Here is a 21,247-nt window from a genome sequence, read left to right on the forward strand (position 1 = left end):
AAATTAAAGAACACAGACACAGCCGGATCATTTCCATAAAGACCAACGCAATCTATCAAGAGCAGCGCAAATTAGCGTATGGTTTGAAGACATGCTTTTTTTGGCCGTTACATAATGGTGCAAATACCAGTAAATTGACTAGCACAAGCCTTAGTCAATCACCTTGTGTGATTCATTTAAATACCCTCCTCCCTTAAAATTTGGAGTCTGAAAGGGAAACTCCTACAAATGCATATGCAGTAAGGCCAGCGGCAAAACAAAAATAACTGGTCTCGTCTTTTTTCAGAGGTAAAAATGACTTGAGGAAGTTTGTGGCTTCTCACAGTCACATGAAACTCAAGTCTAGTTTCAAGTCCACATTTATGATTGTGTGTCAGGGTCAGATTTGATTATTTGTCACGACTTTCTTGCAACGTTCGTCTTATAATCTGTTGACATTGAGAAATGTCTTGTTGGCTCTGGATATTGATTTCCCATTTCACCACAGCGACTGAATAAAGACTGTAAATACTCTCTTACCTTGAGGTTTAGCAGTGAGAACCTCCCTACTGATTGACACCTTCCCAATGACATCATCTCGGCTGTGAACAGAACAGTTTTTGAGACTGTAGGTTTCTACTGAGCAGACATAAGGGTCTCACTTTATATTAGATGTCTTAAACTACTATGTACTAACATTTTAATTAATAATTTGATAAAGTGTACTTATTGTGTACATACATGTACATGTTTTTTAAATTGTACTTATTTTATAAAAATAGCTGCATGTCATTACAGCTTAATTTCTGTAATAACATCTATAATTACACTACAATTAACCCACCCACCAATACCACCAAACCTGTCCCTAACCTTAGCCAGCAAGTAATACTTGTAGTATTAGTTAGACTAATAGCAGCAAGTGTTTTGCAATACCGCATGAACACAGAAAAAATGTCACACGTTGTACCTAATCATTTTTTTTTTTATGTAAGTACATAGTAGTTAAAGACACCTAATATAAAGTGTGATTGTCTCACATGAATCACAATTATAATGCTGTAACAATTTATCATGTTAATTATGTCAGTAGTTGAAGGTGAAGTGGAAAATAATTAGTTTTCTACATTTTATGAAGATAATACCCATGCAAAAGTCACTTAAATGATGCTAGCGTGTTGTGGGAGAGTCAAGCGGTGTGTCCGAAATCACATTCTAAGTATGTACTACATTTGAATTTGAATTTACTTCGGAACCATTAAAAAGTACATTCTATACAGTATACTCTGAATAAGGGTAGTATGAATGAAATTTTGACAAGGGTGACTTACAGTGCAACAACAGTATTCATTTCATTAGCTTGTGCATTCCAATTTCCATTTCTGTGGTTGAGCTACAGTCGCCATGTCGGACTGCTCAAACAGCCATAGCAATGTTTTGAAAGCGACACTTTAGGAGAAGTCAGCCTTAACGAATGGCTTACTCATGGATGACTCTGCACATCAAACTTTAACAGGAAAAAAGTATTTTAACAAAAAAATATCACACACTTCACCTTCAACCATGTCGTATGTAGGTTAAGTAGTAGTATGTAGTAGTAGTATGTAGGTTCAGACCTGAGAGAGTCCTCATCCAGCACATAAAAAGACACTGTCCGAAAGTATGGAGAAAGATGGACAGTGTATTCTTCGCCCCAAAACGGAGACAGTGTCTTCCATATTGTTGCTGTCCTGAGAGATAGATTAAAAAATAAATGTGAAAAGTTGTAAATGTAAAAAAAAAAAGAAGCTAAATTCATCCTGGTATGCCGATAAATGGCAAATTTAACCCTGTGACATTTTGGACATCAAATGTGTTACTCGTTCAGTACAAAACAATTTCATTGTTGAGTCTGAAACAGAATATATTTGCAAAGTCGCAATTGTGTGTTATAAAGTCAGAATTGCGTGATATAAAGTCGAAATTGCGTGTTATAAATTCAGAATTGTGAGATATTAACTCGCAATTGTGAGAAATAAACTCGCAATTGCGAGAAAAAAACATTTATTTAGTTATAAAAATAAATATATATATTTTACTTTTTTAGTTTATAACACGCAAGTTTATAACACGCAATTGTGAGCTTATATCTCGCAATTCTGACTTTATAACACGCAATTGCGACTTTATATCACGCAATTCTGACTTTGCATCTCGCAATTCTGAGAAATAAAGTCCGAATTGCGAGATGTAAACTCGCAATTGTGAGATAAAAGTTGCAATTATCTTTTAAAATGTTTTATTCTGTGGTGTAGACAAGCATCCATAGTTTTCTGTCATTGAATTAAAGCTGAAATAAAATAAAATATAAATATTAGATGAAATTTTTTTACTTAAGATATAAAAATTAGACTAAAAAAAAAAAAAATTAAAGCTAAAAAAAAAAAAAAAAAAAAAAAAAAATTGTAAAATTAAAAGGAAAACTGAACATATAAAAATAAAATAAATTCAAAATATTAATAAATACTATAATACTATATACATACTAAAATCACCCTGGTCGAACTAACATACGTCATCTTGAAATAAATGGGATGTCTGGTAAAGCCCCCTATAATGGTATAAAAAAAATCTCTGGAGAATAAGCAAAAAGACATTGATTTCTATTTAAACATTAACAAAACCAGACAGCAGTTTTTCTTTAACTGCAGTGATAGACAGCTGGTTCGTTTACAAATGTCAATACCAAATCAGAAATTCTAAACAAAGATTAGCATTTTGTCAATCGTCTAATGCAAGTGTGCTTTGTATATCACATTGTCAATCAACAGACTCACAAGGCTTATTTACTGCGTTAGCATAAAGCTAACCTGACGAAACAAACATCAGACTACGATCCATACTTAACATGTATTTACCTTCAGATTTGGTATACCAGGGAAAAAAATGTGACTTATTGACCAACGAAATCATTGTGTCAGTAACATTCACAGTTAAACCTTTCAGTTGGCTGGTTATAAGTTATTTTTATAGGCCCTGGAAATAAAGTGAGTCACAAAAGAGACGGTAGAGTGAATAACAAATAAAAGAATATAATAAACTTTATGAGTTCAGTTAAAAATTCCAGAGTTTCCACTTCTCTCACTGTGGTAGTGGTTTCTACAGTTTTTGTGCATATAAAATGGATTTTCATTTCATCTTCATAGAGCACCAGGAATCAATATGCCCACACTGTACTGTACTCAAACTCAAATCAGAGGAGAGGTTTGTTTAGTATGACCTTTATATTTGCTGCCAAGTGTGGAGGTACAACCACACAGCAATCTATGGTGCAGGAGGGATTTCAATTATGTGGCACAAATTAAATTAGTTCTGCTTCACAGAAAATTTCATTTCTAATCTGTTCAGTTTATGATAATTTACTTATTATAGGCTGTATAGCAACACAGACCAATATTAGATCACCGAACACTTGTGCTCCAATTGAAATGTGCAGAAAATAAATAAATAAAAAATCATACCTACCGAATTATCGCCTCATTATCAATTTTCACGATGCAGTATGGATCACTGCTTCCAGTTCTGCAAATGAAATGAACAATAATGTTATTGCATAATGGCAAAAACTCAATAGTTATTAATCTCATGATCACACATGATTGGCTTATGCAATCAAGAATTTTAATTGCATGTTAAAAATGATGCTGTTGCTCTCTCATATCGGCATCGAGGCTTATTTAAATCTATAAAGATAAAATGTATAGTTTGCAAGGATCAATGAAAAATGTATCTTCTTAATCATATTCTTTTATTCATAAGGTTTTAATTATGACCCAGAAGGATTTTAGAGCCTTTTTCCATAGACGAATCCACAAAGAATCTTCCTGATGTACAGGAGCTTTGAAAGAATTATATTAATCTTTCACTTCAAACAACCTTTATCAATCCAACCATGAGATCAATGAGACCCAAGAGGGTAAATGACAAGGCTGTCCAAGATAAATACCGGTAAATAAATATATATATATATATATTTAAATCTAGTTTAAAGCATGTGCCAAATTAATGTATTAATGTAGTCTTTGTACTCATGTTGGTTTTTATATTATTTTAAAGAAAAGTATGCATGAAATATATACTTATATATTATTATGAACACTCTATTTATTTTATTTTTATAAATATCATGACATTTTAAAACCTGAACAAACTTTGTCCTAAAAGGATCATAAAAATGACATCATATTTTAAGAGACTCATTGACATTGACACAATCATAAGACAGAATTCTTGTCTATGATGTCATTTCCTGCTTCTTTTTCTCCACATAACTTTGTCGGTCACGCAACATGACTTTGATTTGCCATTAAAAATACATATTTCGAATATTTTAACAAAACTGCTTCAATGCTTATATTTTTTCTAAGAAGTAATAATAAAAAAAATTGTTCCAGATTCCTTGCAGCTCATTTCCTAACTTCATCCTGCACACGCCAATTAAGGACATTTCTATGGGATGAAAGGGAAATGCTAACACACGGCTTTCTCCAGGTATTATATACTCCTCCTCGTAAATTACACACTTTAGATTTAAATTACAGGTACAATCATATCTTCCTGTTCTTTGTCCAACAACAACAACAAAAATACTTTTTAGTGCGTATATACCATTTCCAATATTCTAAAATGAGAGAACTCCCATTTTCATTCCGACATCCCCTGTCTGATAGGTGAACATTTATTCGTTGCAGGCTGTCTCAGATGAGCTGTGAATTGACACAGAGCATTTGTAGAGATGTCTGCTGTCACTGTGAGGATATTGAAATTCCTCTGTGGAGGTAATGACTGCTCTGGGCAACTTTGGTGAGCTGTATGAGTATTTGAGTGTGTGTGTGTGTGCGGAGAGAGGAGAATGAGTGCATCGTGCGGTGATTCATCTTCGCCTGTTGTTATCAGTGTAATAGGGAAACCTGTGGCTGTCAGAATCAGGTGCTACATCAAACAGCACTGAGACTTGGCAGTTGAACCACATACTATCATCCTCATGCCACCTGCAGGAGGAGGATAGAGATGATGACAAAAGAAGGAAGAGGAGAGATTCCTCTCTCGTTCTCGCTGCTTCTCTTATCTTCTGTAACCATGATGTTCTGTTTGGGGACTGAGAGACCCCAGAGTCATTTTACTAGTTAAACACATACTTGAAATTGAAAGTTGACATGAAATGAAAATTCAACTATCTATTTTGTAAATGCATGTTATAGATGTTATTCTGAATTATTCACCCAAGTACACTGAAAAAGAAATCTGTAAAATAACAGAAAAAGTACAGGCAGCTTATTACCCGGGGCATTATCTTGTAATTTTTGGTAACCCTTAAACACAACGCAATGAAGTTCAAAATAAAGGTAAAACACCTGTAAAAAATTATGTCAAATGAATACAGTACATTGTGCCCTATGTTTACGGATTTTTTGTGTGTGTATATTTTTGACCTTGTAATGATTTCACAGCAGCCAACGATCCAATCAATTACCGAAAAAATCAAGCACTGCCTACATTCTTCTTGTTCGAGAAGTCGTTTCACTCGGATATACATCAAAATAGGCATAAATCGCAACTTCCATTTCATGTCGACTTTAAACTTGGATCTAGATTACAAGGACCGTTTTAACGTGACTTTAAAAATAAGGCTGTTACTTCTTGACTTTGCGATAATAATATTACCGCAATTAATCATGCACCTTCATAAAAACATCTTAAAAACATCCCAGCAAGCAATAGCCGTCATTTCACCGCCTAGGTTAACTATAGACCCGATATAGTCTGGCTATGAGTAACCCACTTCTACCCAAAATAACCTTGAATTTACTGTAGTTACATGTCGTTTTTGCCTAAATAACTTGCGAGATGTATGATATTCCATCATGTAGGCAAAATAAACAGTGATTACAAGGTGTTTGGATTCATTTCTTCACTCATTTCATTTCTTTATCTAATTGATGACTATAGTCTATTCCTGGGCTATGGTTTAGACGTCTATTACATTTTCACTGACAGCCCAAATTTTGCCTTGTTTTAGCCTAGACGTCTAGGCTGTGTTTGGACGGCTATTAGACGACTTTTAAATGCAAAAATGCTTGCTGGGATGGTAGCCTACTTATGGTGTAAGATGCTGAAAAACATAACGCAGTGGCCACTAAAGGTGTGTTTGTTCACACTTTTAGCTCAGTTCTTTTTTGGTCGGGACCAAAAAAAGAAAATGATGCACTGTTCGCTTAGTGTTCACACAGTCATTTTTACAGGGGTGGTATAATGCCCTTTTCACGAGATGTAAAATAAGTCTTTGATCTCCACAGAGTGTGTATGTGAAGTTTTAGCTCAAAATACCCCACAGATATTTTTAAATCATGTTCAAATTCTCACTTTTTGAGTGTGAGCAAAAACGCACAGTTTTTGTGTGTGTCCCTTTAAATGCAAATGAGCTGCTGCTCCCGGTACAGGGGGCGGAGCTTCAATTACCTCCTCACACAGACATACACTGAAAATTTCTAAAACTTTTAGCCTTTTATGTTCAAACTGGAGTCAGAAAGATGGAGAGACTCAAGAAGAAGTGACAACATGTAGACAACATTTCTGAATGGTTAGTTGATGAATTTATGTAGCTTATGTGTAGTTATCTTCTAGTCATTGATTATTAGCATATTCTGTCTTGATCATCTATAAATGTGTTACGGGGAGGGGTTTATGCAAATCTTAGGGTTAGTGATGTCACTAACCCGGGAGGAAGCTTGTGTAGTCCTTACCAGCCGTTTGTTGTAGTCCTTAAAAAGCAATTTCTTTAAAAGCAAATATCTCCCTTTGCTTTGAACTTTGAGCGTTGTAACTTTGCAGATGTTGTTTATGCTCAAACAGCAACATTACACACTAACTAAAGTTAGAAAAGTGAAATCAAAATCAACCACCCCTTTAAGACTGAACCTAAAGATACAAACACAACAGCAACAAAAAAACTCTTTTATGATGTAAAGGCCTATTTTACGACAGAATTTAACAAACATCCAAAACAATGCTGTGTTCTGAACTAACTGCTCTCGTATGTGTGTAGGGGTGAGCGGGGCACAACCTAACGTGAGGCTAGTTGTAACACACTTGTTTTAAATACTTCCACACATGCAAGGACAACGAAACTTAGTGTATTTACTAGTTGCCATATCAACACTATATAGAGAAACAATTGCACCAGAATTCAGAAATCTTTGGAAGATATCACTGAACATTTATTTAACCATAGCAAACTTTCTTACCAATGTCAATTTTTCTCCTCTGTTTTTTGTGTTTATTTAAAATTAGACAAATCTGATCATAATCATCTCATCTTAATATCTGTTATTTAACAGTTGAGATAGTTCTTTAATTCTGATCTAACTAGCAGAAGACACTAGCAGGGTTTAAATTGTGAAAGTTGGGAAAGTTGTAACACTAGCGCTACAATGTGCCGCTATTAGAACTATGCTATTCTATTCTATACTTTTATGAATTCTATTGAGAAACCATGAGAAAGAGGTGAATAAAAACAGAGTCAATGTTCAGAAATTATTATTATGTTTTGAACTATGCTGTATAGCTGTGTTTTGCAGTGTGTTTGTTGTCAAACTTTAAAAAATAATTTATTTTTAATGATTAAAATAAAATGGCATTATTTTATATGAAAAAGTTAATAATTGTATTTTATTGAGAAAATATTTTAGTTTGTCTTGTATATTGTTTTGATCAGATAACATTTTAATCTTTTATATGGTCGTTACAATGTGCCCCTCACATGTTACAACATGCCCCACCAATGGGGAATGTTGTCACATTTCACTTCCATTCTTTTGTGGTAAATCAAGAAAATTGGTAAGCTCTTCCCTACATATGATGGTATTTTTACCAGCTGAGAACTCATAAAGAGCTTATAAAATATGTAAAGTGTAAAGTCCAAACAGTGGCAGGAATTCCTCCGTTACACACACAAATGAAGATCTGCTGCAAGGTGATGGCGTTTCCGACGCCTGTACTGAACTGTAATGGGCAACGCAGCTCCTATATGACGGGATAAACCAGGTATGCTTGAGCATTCGGTCCTTTTAGGGTCCCATCTTGTGACATCACGTCCTGTTTTTGGTTTGCTGCATGTGTATATGGAAATATTCTGTATAATCAGCATAATTGATTTGATTTGAATTGATTGATTACACACACACCTTTGGTATCTCTGGGATCTAAGACCTAACAGCATTAAAGTCATCTCAAGAGAACATGAGGGTTAAGTGGGTTCTGTGTCACAAATACATGAATCTGGCTTGACAGGGTCCAGGCCCGTGTTACAACGGAAGCTCTTTAGCAAGCTTCACTTTCATCTGTCTGCATGCGCTACACTTGGACCAGTGGGTTCATTTAGACTATCATCTCTTGTTGGATCACACAACCATGTCAACTGTACAGTTTATCTGTAACTAATACTGAGCATCCTCATTCTGAACACAAATATAACTGCCAATTGAAATCTGAGAAGCTACAAGAATAAAATGAATTATGCTCTCAGATTACAACCAGGCTTAGGGCTGCACCATTATTCAAAATACAATCAAAATCACGATATGACATAGCCTACATAAGAAAGGCATGTCCCAAACTTATTGTGAACCACGGGCTGTTTCGGCCGAAAAAGGCTTGATAGTTTAACGTTTGAAAATGAAGAAATGAAGACAGCTATAAATATTAGCATTGTAATATAGAGTTGAACTGTAACAATATTGTTGTTGTCGTTATATTGTTTTTCTTAAAAACATTTTTTATCTTAGAGTGAAATATTTTAATATTAATTTCTTATTTTGTTTAATATTTTTTTATTAATAATAATAATAACAGCAACAACAACAATTATACTCATTATTATACTCATATTAATACATATGATTGATATTGTGCAGCCATACAAACACGCACAGCAAACCTGGAGCGTTTTATCGCATTTTAAATCACAAATGCAATTTTTATCAAAATGTTTTTAATTTTTTAGCCCTAAAAATGCCTATATATTCAAAATCGATTGCAGATATACTACTTTAAAAATAAGGTCGCTAGGTTAGGGTTAGGTGGTTGCCAGGGTGTTGTTATGTGATTCCTATGTTGTAATGGATGGTTGTTATGGTGTTGCTAGGATAATATCAAACAATGCAGGGTGAGTTACATGCAGGGTTAAGGGTTTAGAAAAAAAACAATGATTACTGACAACTGTAACGGTTTCATTCTGTTCCCTGTTTTACTTTGATCGAGTTCTGTTCCCTAGTTAGTTTCCTTGGTTGTTAATTAATCCTGCACCTGTTTCTGTTCTGGTTAATTATCTCTCCCCGAAGGGTTAAAGGAACACCAGGGTAAAAGGTGCCTCTAAACCACTAGATGGCACAAAAACTTGCCGCAGCACTTTCCAAAACATACGCTTTTCAAGATGCACGTGAAAATTTGCCTGATCCTTGATGTGATCATGGGCAGCAGTGCAAAGTTGATTTTGTAAACAACAAAAACACGAATCTCTGAAGACCATGACGTCATGCACGTGCGCAGTACGTGTTCAATCTAAAGTGTTTCATCGGCGTCTAATGGCCTGGCAGCAAAATACATTGCTTTGGCCGTTTTCGCATATCGTATCGTTTTGACAATGGTGTCGTCTGTAAACGGAAAACTCAAAGGAAAAACTTCTCCGTTCAAGCATATCATGCCGTGTAAACGTACCCTTAGTTTCCTCAGTTCTTTGTTCTCGTTTGTGTTATTCATGGTTGTATAATCTTTCTCCAGAGTTTTCCTGTGCCCGTTGGATTTAATTATTAAAGACTGTTTGTTTTTTTGAATCTTGATCGTCGTGCGCTTCATTGTAGCCACACACTCCTGACAGCAACAATGTCAACAATATCTGATTGCACTTCCTATTTATAATGATCTTGTAATTAAAAGTCCCAATCAATGAACATTTATCTCACAAAACAAGTGCTCATATTCCCTTTTCCCAGGTGCTGATTACTCACCAGCTGCTTGATTATAATTAGCATATCTTAAACAGTCCAAAATCTACTAATCTTTCCAGAGCCTTGCAATCATTTAAAGAAAGGTTCATACTATTTACTAAAGCTCAGTCAGGGCATGTGTACATAAAGAGGGATGGGTTAGTGGAGAACGTGTACAATCTCTCAATCACAGCGTCAATACAAACACGCCACGTAACATCTGCTCCGACGGTTCGGCCCACCGACTAGTTCACTAGTCATTTAATTTAATCTTACAAGGAAGCGAAATCAGTAACTCAGGAAAAGAAGGGCAGCGAATCACATTGACATGACCACACTGTTGAAATGTTAATGCAGATGACCTTATTAGCCAATAAAGTAATTTCCTCACAGAATGTGGGAGAACTGTCCTCCTCACAAATAGAAGCATATGAACTGTCGTCATCTGGGCTGTTGTGGTCAAAATCATAGACATGTGATTTTCCAACCTCATACCAGACAAACGAGTGCCAAATGAATTCACAATGGAATGCTGCCAATTTCAAACAGGGAACCAATTAACGAGCTTAATTAATTTATACTGCTCATTAATGGTTTGAAAAGAGTGTGTATACAGCAGTTTGCTTCCAAAATAACTATATATATATAGAGAGAGAGAGAGAGAGAGAGAGAGAGAGAGAATTCTGAGTGTAAAATATTAGAATGTGATTGATGAATCAGATGATGTGGTTGATACACTGATGAGTAATATCTAATAATAATATTGATTGAGATAAATGCACTATATGTTTCTGTTATAATTCTCTATACGGGCAGCATCAGTAACACATTACACAATAAAACAGCTTTTTAAATTGCATTCATTTATACTAAAACCATCATTTAGAAATTTATATCACACATATTTATATGATAAATGCTCATTCATGGTAATGCAGAACAGGTTATCATTTTGTAGGCTACAGTTATGCACTTTCATTGATTTGTTTCAAATATAGGATATATTTATGTTTATTAAAATGCCAGAACTGTTCTTTAAAAATCCCTAAATCCTATTTGTTTTATACGTTTCATTGTGGGGGAAAAAAGTGTAATGCAAAATGATTTTTTTCTTGCTTTTTTAAACTGAAATGCTCTCTAATAAGGTAGGCTATCTGTGAAATTATTATATGCTGTATCTGTCAAATCCCACATATACTGCTTTCAGTATATCATCATGTACACTTAAGCACATGTCATCCCACATATTTCTGTGTAAATCATAGTATAATTTCCACATAGTTAAGTCATCAACACTTACATGTCCTTGATTGGCAGGTTCTTTCCTTCCACAATCCTGATGAATAGTGTGCTTCGTTTAGCCATGCTGTCATTCAGTGACTATATCACGCGCCGTCACTTCTTATTCCTTCAATAACACGCATGCCTATAAGCATTGCAGAAATGATAATGTGCGTTCTGTCTATAAAGCTTCTCATAGGTAAAGCCTGTGCTGAGAAGCGGCACCTCCGTTCAGTCCAGCGGTCGTCTACACAATCCACGCGTTACACACAGGCGGGTTTGATCTCTGGGGGTTGTTTGTATGGAGGAGTGACTGACTGACTAGAACAAACACTAGAAGAGAGACGGTTTGGCAGACGCGACGCGACAAAACTACAACGCTCCTTTCAGAATCATCGCAACTGATTTTAAAGTAGCAGCTACGCGACTGTAAGCGGCTTTGATGAATATTGTACTTTTGTTGTGTCGCGTCAAGTGGAGACGAGGTGTGGCGCGACGCGACGGGTAAATTGAATTCTCCGTGTGAGGGAAAGAGGCGTCGTTCTCAACCTCGAGAGAAAGAGATACCTGAGATAAGCAGCCTTGGTAGACTATTCGATACTAAACACATGAAAAACTAATAGGGTTACACTTTTTATTCCATGTTTTGAAAGTCAATATTTGTTTAGACGTGCATCTTGAAGGCTTGGCTACTAAAAGCTGTTAGACAGGGGTTTTCAAACCCACCCAGAGGGAGGAGGACGGGGCAAGGAAGTGAAGGGGGTCCGTGGATATTTTTAGATAAAAATACTGTAAAAAAAGAAAGAATAATAAGATTAAAATAAATTCAGTTCTATTCAATTCAATTATAATATTCCATTAAATAAAAATAGATTAAAATACAAATTTGATAATAATAATAAAAAAAAAAGTAGGCTATTGTACACAGTATATTATTAGAAAAAAACGTAATAAATTACATATTTTCCAAATAATATTTTATACATACTTATTTTTCACTTTATAAATTGGATCTTTATACATTTGATCTGCCTTTTAAATCTTAGGATTGGGGTACCTCGCATGAGAATGACCAAATATATGGGGGTCTGTGGCATAAAAGATTGAAAACCCCTGGTTTAGGATAGAATATACAGTTAATTGAACACACATGATACTATATGGGGTACGTTTTCACAATGTTTTATTAATAATTATTGGTTACACTTTATTTTAAGGTGTCTTTGTTACACTGTAATTATACATTTAAGTACTGAGTAATATTAACTACATGTACTCACTTAAGGGTTAGGATTTGATTTGGTTTAGGGTTAGTTGCATGTAATTATGCATAATTAATAGTTATTATTATAGTAACTACATGCAACATTATGTAACAATGACACTGTAAAATAAAGTGTTACTTAATTATTCAAAAATGTTAAGCGCACATGAAATGACAACCTGTCCCGACTTGACATTTACAGTCCACTAGAATTCCATTCCTTTTCTTGTTGACAATTCTCTGTATGTATGTCAGTGTGGCTTTATTGTGCTCACTAATTAAAGATATGATGATATTGGAGGGCAGAATTCAGAGAAAAAAAAGCTCCAATTTAAAGCTACACTGTGTGATATTTTCCCCCATCTAGCGGTGAAATTGTATATGACTATTAGTTTCTGTTCCTTTCAATTTCGAGGGCGTTTTAACTCCTACGGTGACCGTATTATTCCAAGATTAACATGGCTTCCAGTTCGACTTCGTCCAATTGCGCCTTTAAAACTATCACCTGTGATCCTTCGCAGCACAGATTTATGTTTCAAGGTAAACAATACTTTTTCACCATTGACGTGAGGAAAAGTAACGCAAGTTATACTAGAGGTCGTTCTGGCGTTATGCACAACCATGCTATGGTTAGACAAGCAACTATAAAACTTTGAATTTACACAAATAGGCTGAATTACCTGTCGAGAAGAAAGTAGGCAACTTCGGCGTCCGTTTTAAAATCTTTGCTCCTCATGAGCTCTTTCCATCTGGGAAAAGTTACTCCAGTATTGACTTTGGTCTTGCTGATTTGCCTGTCGCGTTGACGGTTTAATTCTCTCTTTCGCATTCGTCTCTGAGTCACTGAGTGTAAAGCACGAAAGGCGAAGCTTGAATTTACAGGTATGTCCCTCTTTGGCTAATGTAGTTTCAAGATGGAGGGGCAACATGGCGACCGGCATTCGAACCCCTCACCCGTATGTACTTTCAATGGCAGATTATAAACTTACGAGAATACTTTATTACTTGAAAGAAGTAAATATACATTAATGAGCACATATATTTTTGAAAGAACTAAGTGTTTTTTGCTAAGAATCAACTAAAAAAAATACACAGTGTAGCTTTAAGAGGGTTTGAAATGGATGTACATCAACATGTAAAACCATTGCCAACAAAAACACTCATTGCGACTTCTTTGCTTATAATCGTGCATTTAAATATTTGAGGACAGCTATCCACTTCTCTTTCATTTCTCTAAATATCTGTCTGGCGTTGCTTTTTACTGGGAACAAGCCCGCAGGGAAATGGCTTTTTTCTAACGATTCAATGTTATTTTGTGTGAAAACGCAGTATCAAAAACATTCAAAGGGGTGATTCAGAATAGCCGAGAGCTGCAGCATGACTGTGTACTTCCTTTTTCACCGAGGACTTTTGCCTCTGCACAGACTGATAAGCTCATGATGTATAACCAAATAACCCCAGTCTGTTATAATAATGGGAAGAGACTCCACACTTACTGAAATGACTCACATAAAAAAATATGAAAGAAAATATCTCTCTAAGCTCACCAGTCGTAATTGTTTTTGAAAACTGAAAGCCTCGCTGAATGCATGCAGTTGAATAAACAAGGTTAAAAAAAGACTCCTTGATTATGGTCTTTGATGGAAATGGACTCTCACGTAATGTCAGCCGAATGCACTAACAGATTCTGATTTAGGCTACACAAGTGCTGTCAACGTCTGGAAAAGAACAAGAAGTGCGCCTTTATCATGGAAAAAGGAAGATGATTCACTGTCCAGTCACAACAGAGTTTCTTTCCAGACAGACAAATTGACCACCTCCACTATTTATGAAAGGGAAGTTCATGCAATAGGAATCTTGATTCTAAAACATTCTCAGGTAAAATGCCAATGCTGTTTAGGCTCCAGTGAGGTTTTCCATCAAATGATGCGTTTTTACAAAATATAGGCTTTCTAATGCGTGAGTGTGGGCACGGGTGACTCATTGATCCAGGAATACAGACGTGAGATCCTGCACCTTTAGAGCTGTGACCAGAGGAAGGGATACGCTGTGTGGGCTTCTTGTGACTCACCAGTTTATCAAAGAGTTACCAGAGCGCAACCCTCTCTTTATATAGTGTGTTTGAATGTATGCTTATAAGCCGCCATTTAGCAGAGGCTTTTCATGTGGGATATGAGGCTCATGAGAAAACAGAACTATTTTGTGAGATGGTTATTTCGTATGAATTTATACGATGTGATTTGTATGGAAACAGGATTTTTATTAAAAACAGCATGAAGGTCCACCTATAATCTCACCCCTAAACTTAACCATCAGTAGGTCATATCAGATCATACGAAAGCGTAAGAATAAGATTTGACGAATCCGCCACCAATTTACCAAAATGTAAAGTAGTCTACTTATAAACTGCCATTAGAGTGTGTTCCATTGCAACATCATTTATCATTTACCTTCAAGTTGTTCCAAATCTGTATGAATTTCTTTCTTCTGCTGAACATAAAAGAAGATATTTTGCAGAATACGGGTAACCAAACAGTTGATAGGCCCCCAATGACTTCCATAGAGAAAAAAATACTATGGGTACTATTGAAAAAAAAGAACATTCTGCAAAATATTTTCTTTTGTGTTCAGCAGAAGTAAGAAATTCACAAAGGTTTGGAACAATTTGAAGGTAATTGATAGATGACAGAATTGACATTTTTGGGTGAACTATCTGTTTAAGACAATCCCAGATTGCACTACGATGAGTTGATTAAAATAAAATAAATCAAACTAAAATAAATCTGATGGATGAGAGAAACACTGAATACAAGAAACTTTTAATTTCATTCAATAGCCTACAGAGAAGTATCAATTAAACCAAATTGCCAAATTTACTGTACTGTGCTATGAATTTTTATGTTTATTAGCTTGGAAACATGCTAACATTAATTAAACTCTACTTGCTATTGTTACGTACTGCTCTGAGACATAAAGGTTTAGGATCCAAATGCAGTTTATTTGAGTAATCCAGAATCGTAATCAAACACAGGCAAAGGGTCAAGCACAGGAAGGCAGTCCAAACAAAGAGGCAGGGGTCAGAGGCAAAAATGGAATCCAAGAAACAGGCAAAAATCCAAGAACCAAGAGACAATGAAGCCAGGGAGAATGCTCAGAGATGCAGTGTAACAACATACAAGACTTCACAGGGAATGAATGTGAAAACCAGGCTTATATGGGGTGAATAAACAAGATAATGACATACAGGTGGATACAAGTGCTGATGAGTCCAGGCAGAGAATTATGGGAGATGTAGTTTGTGAGGGAATGGCAATAGCAGAGCCCGTCTACGGAGAGCCTGTCCACTCCCTATTAAGCCCTATTGTACCAAATTTTGGTTGTAGTACCACCAGAGTTCCACTGGGGGCGCTCGCCATGAGTGCAAAATGAATGGGAGTCAATGGGGCTAGACGGCTAAATTTGTCTCTTTCACCCGATTGCCGTTGAGAAATCTCAAATGTGATTGTAGATTTTGCAAGTTCAACATGGGTTTTAGGTCGAAAGTTGAATGAACGAGTACTTATGTCGTTTTGATTTCTTACAGGTTGAGTTGTTGTTGCCCATAACACGCTAGCATTCTGCTAATGACGTCAGCATTCTGACGTCATTGACATTTTGAAAGACTTTTTTAAAGCAAATAAGTGACTCTAAAAAATCTAACACCCAGCAATGTGTAATTTCTTTGCATCTCCTTTCGAATACAACATTCAAATTACTAGACAAAAAATTATATCCTGAGAAAAGTGGATTTTGAGGGGTATACCGCCATTGACCTCCATTCATTCTGCACTCGTCCTGTGAGCGCCCTCATATGGAATCAGAGTGGAACTGCAACCAGTTCAGAAGCCGGAAGTGTAGTGAGAGTGAAACTTCTCGCCATATTAGACATTCTCTGGCAATAGTCTGATGTGGATGCCCTCTGGTGGCTCTCAAGGGCACTCCAGTTGGTGACCGTTTTTCTTCAATATCGTGCAGCCCTACTGCCCACACACTCAAAATAGCCGTGGCAACTATGATGAGTGCTGTATCTTCCGGAGCTGACTCAGGCGCGGCGGGTATGACGTGAAGAAGCTCGGGCTCGGCAGGCATGACGTGAAGAAGCTCAGGCTCTGGTGTGGGAACCAAAGGACAGGGAGGTACATAAAACACAGGACTAGCAATTATCAGACCTGGGCATGCTGGTGACTGATGGGCCAAGCTCAGTGGCCACTGGACCTTGGAGTGTGATGCCCCTCCCCAAAAAACGTTTAGGGAACATGTCCTCCTCAACCTCCCCAACAGTGAAGGAGGAACCACACAAAAGCAGGGCATGTTCCAAAAAGTCACTGAACGACCCTCGAGGAGCATTGTGTATTAGTTTGTCCTTGAGCGGACGGTTAAGCCCGTAACAGAAAAAGTAAATGAGAGCACAATCTGGCAGTTCAGAAACATTTTGCTTTGCTGACTAACTCAACTGCTGGATCCATATTTGGCTAAGTCTTTTGTTACGTAGCCTACTGCTCTGAGACACAAAGATTGAGAATCCAAATGCAGTTTATCTGAGTGATCCAGAATCGTAATCAAGCACAGGAAGGGAGTCAAACAAACAAACAAGGGTCAGAGGCAAAAAGGGAATCCAAGAAACAGGCAATAATCCATGAGACAGTGAGAATGCTCAGAGATGCAGTGTAACAACATACAAGACTTCGCTGGGAACGAATGTGAAAACCAGGCTTATATGGGGTGAATAAACAAGATAATGACATACAGGGGGATAGGAGTCCAGGCAGAGAATTATGGGAGATGTAGTTTGTGAGGAATAATCTGATGTGGAGTGCCCTCTGGTGGCTCTCAAGGGCACTCCAGCTGGTGACCGTTACAGCTATAATAAGGTTGTATGATGCTTTAATGATATTTTTTTTTAAATTATTAAATGTTTTTATGATATTAATTGAGAAACTACATGGAACGGCTGCATTTTGCTAAATGTATTTGTCACAATAAGACTATTAAAGCAATCTGCATAAAAACTGATTAACAATCATGAAAAACTTAGTGACCAGTTACAGCACATGCAATAAACATACATTAATAACTAATTTAATTGTTAATCATAATGATTAAGACCATGGGGTAATTCCTTTGTAAGCATATGAAACAAATACAAAAAAATATTAGGGCTGTCAAATATTACTTATAAAACTACTAGAATGAACAGATTAGAACAAATCGTTAAACATGAAAGACAATATGCAATATGTATATTTTATAGCATCTCCATTTGGAGAGTCTTTTTTATCTAATGTGATTTTTCTTCTGTAGTTTTTTGTAATAAAAATGTAATAAATATTAATATAAAAGATATCTAGCACTTACTGAAAGGTTTTTATATGTTAACATTAGTTAACTTCATTAGTTAAAGTCCCCCTGTAGTCATGTAGTTATCATTTAATAATTGTATTCCTTAAAACTCATCTTTGATCACCAAAATTACATATTTAAACGTTTTTTTTCCTTGAAAATATTTCTTCATGCCTTAAAATAGCTTGAATAAGTTCTATGAATATGCAAATTTGCCCCACACTCACTCACACCAGCTCAAGGTTTCAAACCACGTATTTGAGACTGTCTTTTTATCACTGCAGTTTTAAAGAGATTGAGAAAATACTCAGCAATGGTGTTGACATGAATTTGGACATGATTTTTCTTAAAGTGCCCCTATTATGGATTTTTGAAAATGACCTTTCATGTAGTGTGTAACATAGCTAAGTGACTAAAAACATCCTGCAAAGTTTTAAATCTGAAAGTGCACCTTATATAAAGTTAATGTCTTTCAAAAGAAAGAGTCGACTCTGAGTCAATGAAATTAATCGTTTTTCAAACGAGTCATAAGTCATTTAGTTGTGACCAAACCATGACCAAACATATTGGCCGCCCACTTACTGCGCACACAGACACCAGGGAAAACATGAACCTCAAACTCTGCAGCTGATTCCTGTGGATACTGGTCTGGATAGCATCATGTTGAGAAAATGCTGTGCTCAACAATGTTAAGGTAAGCCAGTTTTTTTTTTTTTTTTTACAGCCCAAGGACAAGCATGTGAAGAATCAGTGGTTAAAATTCATCTTTACCACGATACCACAGCAGTGTATCCTAAACTTTTGCTGTGTTCCCTTTATTTTACTGACAACTGCTTCTCAAATCTGAGAGTTCACAGAAGGATTCGCAAACTGCTTGCCCTTGAAAGATGGTGTTCAAAATACTTAGTTTTTTATTATTATTAATTTTTTCCTCCCCCTGTACTAGGTGTATTTGTTTTCATTCTCTGTATAATGTGTACGATATAATTAAGTTTTGAAGAATTGTCAATATTATGGAAACATAATGGACTAACATGTTAAAACCCGATGCCATACTGTATTGTATGTAATGCTGTGGTTCTAAATAAAAATATAAGTAAAAAAAAAAAAAAACGTAGTTTTGAGTTTTATATTGTGTAGGTCTCCTGCTAACTGGTTGTATGCATTATGCTAACTGCTGTATGCATTATGCATGTTTTAAAGCGATCTTAATACTTAAATACTTTACAAACCCATTCACATCTATCAATGGCATCACTAGACATTACTTTAACTAGTGCAAAATGCCCGTGCAAAATCTGTTTTTGTTAGTTTGGTGTGTTTGAGTGCTCATTGTTACAATTACACAGTAAAAGTTCAGTGACATGGTAGAAAGCACACAGTGAACTCTGAGAAAACGCTATATGCTTGAGCAAACAGTTTGTGAATATAGGCTACTACAAATGATGCCCGTGAAAGAGACTGTGAACGCATTGAATAGGATATGTTTAGTTGGTGAACATAGGCTACTATTACACAGTAGCGATAACGTTAAGCGCACCAGAATAAAATATTCAGAAGTAAACAGCATAGCTGACTTACAGATTCAGTTAACATCCACAAATGAATAAGCGTGTCGATTCAGGGAGCGGTGCAAAGTGTCTGTGCAAAATCAGTTTTTGTGTGTGTTTTTAATAATTGTTGGTTTGGTGTATTTGAGTGCTCATTGTTACAATTACACAGCAAAAGTTCAGTGACATTTTTATTTTCTGCATGGTAGAAAGCAAATGAAGAGTTTGGTTCCAAAACGCGATAAACCAAAACGCCATTTTTCAAAAAATTTAGTTCCTGCAAAAATCAGTAGCCTATAGTATTGGGTCGGTATTGAAAAGTCTGTCGTTTTAAAAAGAAAAATTAAAAAGACATCCGCCTTCAGGAGGTAAGTTCGGGAGGTTCAGGAGTTCAGGAAAAAAATTAAAAAGTTCAGTTTAGTGATGGCTGATTGAATGTATTTTAGTCCAGTGCCTGTATCCTATAAGATTAGTATTGACCGAGTTCAGAGGCTGTAATTTGTGAATCAACTTACTTTGTTGTGTATTTTCAACAGTTTCAATATGAAAAATAACTTTTATATTGATTCAATGGATTAATTGCATTTTGGAAAAAAAAGGGTCATGAATTTATTGCATTTTTGGTAAAAAAATAAAAAAAATAAACCGTTTTTATAATAAATCTTTGAAAATAAAAATCAGGATTTGAATTTTTAATGTTATTATAACCTAAAGATGCTATGTGAAAGTTTGAAACAGAAAATAGTTGTTTTCATCTTGCCACTTTCTTGGTAAAGAAAACACATTTTTACTCAAATTAATCAAAATGGATTTATCACGTTTTGGAACCAAACTATAATATTCAGAAGTAAACAGTTTTTAACCACAACCTTCTAGGGGCTTCTTTGACTGATACAACAATCTTAATGTCAGAATGTTTATTTTTAAACCACAACCTTCTAAGTGCTTCTTTTACCGATATATTTAACGATATCTTTTGCATTTCTAATCCAAACTTACTTGTGCCCGTAGCGAGACACCTGTCAAGTTTGAAATCCATCGGACTAACGGTTCGAGAGATATGCGAATAACAGACAGACAGACAGACACACACAGACGTTTCTGTAATTTATAGATAGATGTTTGTGAGAATCACCTTATGACAAAATGCAGAGAGATGCTTTTATGAGTGGAGCAGTAATTTAGGCAGCACTCAGGACAGGTACACATTAGCTGTCTAACTGAGCACATCTAGGTTGTGATCTGTGATCATGTCATTAACAATAAGTGCTTTAGTAGAAAGGGATCTAATATTCGGCAAGCCAAACTTTATCAATTGTATTAACTGATCTCCAGAATCCTTGCAATAGAGAGCAACAGTCAGGTTTTGGAAGTAAAACTCTCCATAGGGAAATTGGCGATAACCTTTACGAACTTTGGCAAAACTTTTAAAAACAGCCCTACTGTTTGCAACGTTGTTAATCAATGGTATTGCTTCTGTTGAAACCATCATCCTGCAATATTGCAACTGGTATCTAAAATAATTATTTCTAAAATAACCGTGTTTAACAGCGGATTTTGTGTTGGAAAAACTACATTACCCATAATTTCAGGGTGATTTCTGTACAGAAAATTCCACCAATCAGAGAGCCGCGACAAGCAAAACACGCCAAAAGAGCTCTTTAGCTCTGCTCACTCCCATGAAGCACTATGAATGATGTAATCAAGTCAATATCCCCATGCTCTCAAAATACTTAAATATTTGTTCATAATGCTTCGTGGGATTGTAGTTC

At 35.8% G+C, this 21,247-nt stretch overlaps 1 protein-coding gene across 2 annotated transcripts in view; it reads right to left on the reverse strand.

The window, feature by feature from the left end:
- Positions 1-11,982, reverse strand: part of rasa4 (RAS p21 protein activator 4) — a 46,757-nt gene extending 34,775 nt beyond the window's left edge. The window contains exons 1-4 of one of the 2 annotated variants that reach the window (XM_084414126.1): positions 11,302-11,982; positions 3,484-3,540; positions 1,596-1,709; positions 520-581 (exon numbers count right to left, since the gene is read on the reverse strand). In XM_084414126.1, coding sequence (XP_084270252.1) covers positions 520-581; positions 1,596-1,709; positions 3,484-3,540; positions 11,302-11,366 — 298 coding nt within the window. In that variant the 5' untranslated portion in view covers positions 11,367-11,982. Of the gene's footprint in view, positions 1-519; positions 582-1,310; positions 1,393-1,595; positions 1,710-3,483; positions 3,541-11,301 lie in introns of those variants that run through there. The other variant, XM_084414127.1, reaches the window with a different exon arrangement.
- Positions 11,983-21,247: the final 9,265 nt, after the last annotated feature.

The sequence above is a fragment of the Rutilus rutilus genome (genome assembly GCF_951802725.1).
Source record: "Rutilus rutilus genome assembly, chromosome: 7".
Taxonomy (NCBI): domain Eukaryota; kingdom Metazoa; phylum Chordata; class Actinopteri; order Cypriniformes; family Leuciscidae; genus Rutilus; species Rutilus rutilus.